General features: G+C 38.3%; 1 protein-coding gene across 1 annotated transcript; it reads left to right on the forward strand.

Annotated features, from left to right (window-relative positions):
* The first annotated feature begins 1,066 nt into the window (after positions 1–1,066).
* LOC130535367 (trace amine-associated receptor 1-like) lies at positions 1,067–2,728 on the forward strand. Its single transcript, XM_057050348.1, has one exon. It carries the CDS (start codon positions 1,733–1,735, stop codon positions 2,726–2,728), a length of 996 nt encoding a protein of 331 aa, XP_056906328.1. The 5' UTR covers positions 1,067–1,732.
* The last annotated feature ends 3,027 nt before the right edge of the window (positions 2,729–5,755 follow it).

The raw sequence follows: 5,755 nt of genomic DNA on the forward strand, positions 1-5,755 counted from the left end.
ACCTACTATATCACCTTGCTTCTCGTAAATGAAATTATGCTTATGAAGGTGGCTGAAAATGACAATTAAAGTGCACAGTTGAAATTTCTGCTGCTGTTGACAATAGTGCTGATGAATCGCTGGGCACCATCCTTTGTTAGAAACGTATCCCATCATATAAGTGGGGCAATAATCCCCCTGCCTAAAATGAGTGCCACACCTGACCGTGAGAAGTTTCTTTTCTTCAGCTGCACAAAGCGCAGTCACAGGAGATCAAATTGTTTTTTTCCTATGTTGAACCTGTGGACTCGATGTCTTGACAGGCTAGAGTTTGTATAACTTTCGCAAATACATGAATTTACCATGTTGATGAAAAATTACTATAATCCAAAACTAAAGTGAAACACACACTGGTTCACAATAACAACTACCAGTATTCCATGAGCCAGGGGCCCCAAAATGAGCCATGTTATTAAATTGGTGGCCAAAGCTTGGGGTAAAATTTTTTGCTGTATTGCTGTACACACTGACAGGAAGACAACTCAAAGTGCGTGCTTCAGGATCAGCTGATCCATCACTTGACCCTCTCTCCTGATTAGGGCAGGTATTTGATCGCCCTCTCTTTACCTGGTCACTGTTGATTGTTCAATCAGGCTTTGTGCTTCAGAGTTTCTAAACCTGGTTCAACTGAGTAAAAACAAAACCAAAAACTAATATCTCTGCTTTGCTAGCATCTCTGCACGCTAGCATCTCTGCTCCTGGCTCTGATAATAGCTCCAACATCTTTGTTAATATTTCGGCTAAAGGCTCAGCTAGCATCTTCCTTAAGGGCAGATTGGGTTTAGCACTGCCAGCATGTAAATAACTGCAGATCAGATAAAAGCACAAATATCTTGAGGCTGATTGACAGCTTCCCAAACGTGGTTTTCTACACTCATAGATTAAAAACTCCCTTCTCCTCCTGGTTGAGTAAAGTTTTTATTAATTTGACAGTTTCTATAAATCCAATCAGTGGACAGAACAAAATTGTTCAGCAATACTAATACTGGAACAAACTGACAACTAAGTGCTCCATTGTGACCTTCGTTACTGTTAAGAAATATCTCGCTCTGTTAGGTTTTTACAACTCAGTCGTAAAATATGGTAGTTGACTACGAGCTCAAGTTGCAATTTGATTTAACAACATATAAAAATAATGGTCGGGGGTTTCCCTTGGGTTTAGGTGGGTACTTTAAGAAAGCAAAACAAAAGTCCTGCTGGAGCCATGGTGCAGAGAGACCAGTGACCTCCCCCCCGAGCAGGTGACGAGCAGCTCTGGCCACACTAAGGTGTGGCTCATCCCTGTAAACACAGAAGCTGTTGTGCAATTGGAGGTGAATTTTCATAATAATGGTCACATTCTGCAAGTATCACAAAACACACTAAGGACGTTTATTTTGAGAAAACAAACGTTTTTGATGATGTGAATATTGAAATGCTGTGAAACAAATTATAAGGGGACATTCATCTGTTCATTTAGACGATGCACAGGGACACCGTGTCAGCGTATCCTCAGGGGGTTTAGTATTTAAAGTGTGGTCACTGGTCAGAGAGCTCAAAGTCTGGGTTCTATAGCTGTAGTGTCCAGCTTGATGAACAAGGTAAGGATGGCATTAAAACATAGCCGTGTTTAACAGCTTGTTATTTTTAAAAATATTCTGGTGTTTCACTCTATTAGTTAACTTATATTTCAGGTTACCCTCCTGCTCAACGGATGGAGCTGGTATTCTGTTACGAGTCCCGAAACAATTCCTGTGTGAAAACCATCCATCCACTGCCCATACGAGTCATCCTCTACATCTTTCTAGGGGTCATGGTCATCATGACTGTGTGTGGAAACCTTTTGGTCACTGTTTCTATCATCTATTTTAAGCAGCTCCACACTCCAACAAACTACCTAATAGTCTCTCTTGCTGTGTCTGACCTTCTCTTGGGGTTGGTGGTCATGTTGCCCAGTATGATTCAGGTAGTAGAAACTTGCTGGTATTTTGGGGACATCTTGTGTAAAGTCTACATGAGTTGTGATGTCATGTTGTGCACAGCATCCATACTTAACTTGTCTTTCATATCAGTTGACCGGTACTATGCGGTGATCCATCCTCTCCTGTACAGAAGAAAAATGACTGTTAATGTTGTCTTGCTCATGATTCTTACCAGCTGGGGTGTTTCAGGTGTTGTAGGTTTTGGAATGGTTTTTTTCAAGCTGAATATTTTGGGAATTGAGGATTTCTACTACAACTTTGTTGCATGTGAAGGAAGATGCGTTTTGTTTCAGAGTGGCTTGTCAAGTACAGTCTCATCAGTCCTGTCCTTTTATATTCCAGGAATAATAATGATCAGTGTATACATGAAGATATTTTTGGTAGCAAAGAAACAATTTCTCAGCATTCAGAATGCGAGCTGCATGACCTCAGCACAAATTTCGAATAAAAAACAGTCAAAGGCAACTAAAACCCTTGCTGTCATCATGGGAGCCTTTCTTTCATGCTGGACTCCCTTTTTTGTTTGTAACGTCATGGACCCCTTTATCAACTACTCGACGCCAGCTGCGTTGTTTGAAACATTTGTATGGGTAGGTTTTATTAATTCAACACTCAACCCTATTATCTATGCCTTTTTTTACAGTTGGTTCAGAAAGGCATTTAGCTTGTTCGCCTCAGGAAAGGTCTTTAAAGCTGACATGTCAAACATTTCCCTGTTCACTGAATAAATAACATTGCTAACGTCTCAGACCAGTTGATCCTAAGAATACATGGGCTAATGTCTGAGAGGTATCCATGATATTGCCTTTTATGAAAACATAAAAGAAAGTTTTAATTGTTATTAATTTTGATATAAGAAAGGAGATGTTGGTAATTATTTCTGTTTTAAGCAACATTTTTTTATTATAAATAACATGATTTTAGATAACAATTTGCATTGTATTAATTGAACATGCATTTCTTAGAACAGATGCACCAGGTCTCACCAAACCTTGTCTTTTAATTTTCTGTTAGAGGAGGTAAAAAGGGACTGCATCATTAAAAAAATGCATTAGTCTCAAGGGAGATTTTGTTTGAAAGTTCTGTATCTTTTGAGCATCACACATGAGTTCTTAGCTGTGCTGTCCTTTGCATTACCACTTACAGACCATCGCATTGCTCTATTATAGTGAATTATCTGAGCCTTTGTCAGTCATACACTCCACCTATAACAGTATTTTAGTTTCAGCTGTAAGAGGCCCTGGTGAGAATGGTGAGGAAACACTACCTAACTGCTGCCAAAAGTAAACCTGCCGTTTCTTTGTCATGCAAACGCAGAGCTACTGATGCATGCTTTCATATCGTGTCACTTGGATTATTGCAATGCCCTCTCTGATCTTCCCAAAAAGACTCTCTAACCTACACTTATTACAGAACTCAGCTGCTGCAGTGCTGACCAGGACCAGAGTGTGGTAGGACATTACAACAATTTTAAAATTGCTGCCTTGGTTCCCTGTATGTCTCCAGATTGATTTTAGGGTTGTTTTTTTTACGAGCTTTTAAATGTCTTAAAAGTCTTGGACCATTTGATCTGCTTTGATCATATCAACTCTCGTAGATCCTGAGGTCTTTTAATCATTAGAAGAGAAACCCAAGGTGAGGAAGCTTTTGGTTATTATGGCCCACATTTGTGGAACAGCCTGCTGAGGAGCTTTTGATATTTTCTTTAACTGAATTTATTTATTTATTAATTATTCCTTTAACTATATTTCTAGAATTTATTTACATGTCTTTTATTCCTTATTATATTAAGGTTTCAAGACCGAGCATCTTATTATAATCTTCTTAATTCCATATGTATTTTATTGTATTAAAATCCTTATTTTTAATTTTAATTCAGTCATATCCATGTATGTCTTCCCTGTATCTCATGCGTCTTATTCTATCGCAGTCTTTTAGCTCCAGTGTTTTCCTCATGGAGGCCCTCCATGCCAGAAGCCATGTCCTCAGTTTCCTCTCCCTCCCTTAGGACAAAGGGACTGTGGGGCTCAGCATCTTGTGTGACGTCCCACGAGTCCATCCAGATCAATGTGGTCTCAATAGTGGTGCTCCCTGTGGCCTTAGGCTGGGATGGCTTTCAGGGTGGATGGCTGTCACAGCTGGTGTTTCCCTCACCTTGATCTTCACTGCCACACTATATCCCTCCTATATTGCTGTATTTATGTGCGTGAATCTGTGTGTGTGAGTGTGAAATAAAATTGTATTTAAATGAGAACCACTCTTCAATAAAAGAAAGTTGTGTGACTTATTCAGCCATACCATTTTGTCTGTCAAAATTCCCAGGTTGGAGTTGTCTGGTACATTAGAGTCCATAAATATTCCATCTGAGGGGGTGATACCCATCTTTCTTCACAAACCTGCTACAGCCAGGCTCATATATTACAGTACCAATAACAAGCAATAGATGTCACTGCTTACCCATATATTGCTTTCAAACTGCAGATGCTAAGGTCATGAAAATAATTGGATTAGTCTATGCCCAAAGGGTGAGCTACAAATAATCTTAGATTTGCACATGTCTTTTGCTATGCACAAATATAAATCTCCTCTGTGACTTGTGTTGTGACTTGTATCAGAGTTATTACAACTGCATTCAAATAGAGAACCATTGTGAAAGCTTGTACAAGGATCTCTGCTGTTTGGGAAAGACTGTGTAACAAAGGGTACAGGTATTCAGTTCTGACATGTTTTCATAGCAGATCATACATTTTTATTGGTCACTATAGGTGGGGAGGAGTCATTGTTTAAACTTTAACTCTCCCATAATAGCTCTTCATTCTGTCTTCTCACATCCACCTATCCAGAGAGACGTCTTCTTAAATGTATTTATGATATATTTTTGTCTGCCCTCCCCTCCCTGTGCAGTTAGACATGGAGAAAAAGTTGATGGATAGAGCAGTATTTAGTAGTGATGTTTTTTGTTTTATAAAAATAACTATATCAAACTGAATGTTTCTTATGGATATAATTTTGGCATTGAATTGAATGCGATGCATTAAACTTATTCCATGTTTGCCTGTGAGACCATAAAATTGTGATAGATTAACAAACACTTGTTATTAGCAAGAACAATAAATAATTCAACAATACATTTTTGAATAATTTTGTTATTTACCATTGGTATAAATTTGGCGAAAGTGCCCAGCTCTGAATTTAAGTATTTAAGTAAACCCTTAATACTGCAAAGCACCTCTGCCTTGAATTGCATTTCACACCTGTTTGAAAATTAAACTAATTCGCCTGAACATTGCAAAAAAAAAAGGGGGGGCGGGGTGCTTACTCATGATTTAATAATTCATCAAATATAGAGTAGTATGACAGAATAAAAGAGGAAAAACATTCCCACCATCTACAACTCTTTTAAAGAGCGAAAATATCCCATATTTTTCTCACCATTAAATCCTGATAACATTTACTGTAAAACAGAAAATACCCTATAAACAAATAAGCAAACTATAACAAACATAAACAAACATCAATTTTCAGCAACGGCACAGGATTCAGAAAATCTCGATTTCTACATTTCTGTGTAGCGTTTGTGTGAATGCTTAACAAGCTGATGTAAACGGGGTCAACAAGGCGTTCACTGCCTTTGTTAAAACAATGGACTGGAGTTGTAAAGGACATCAGTGAGTTTCAATGTATTCATAGTAAAATTAGCAATCATGAAGAATTTAAACCTTTCATTTCTAAAGGCATTGGAAAAGGCTGTGGGT

This window comes from Takifugu flavidus, chromosome 12, assembly GCF_003711565.1.
Source record: "Takifugu flavidus isolate HTHZ2018 chromosome 12, ASM371156v2, whole genome shotgun sequence".
Lineage (NCBI taxonomy): Eukaryota > Metazoa > Chordata > Actinopteri > Tetraodontiformes > Tetraodontidae > Takifugu > Takifugu flavidus.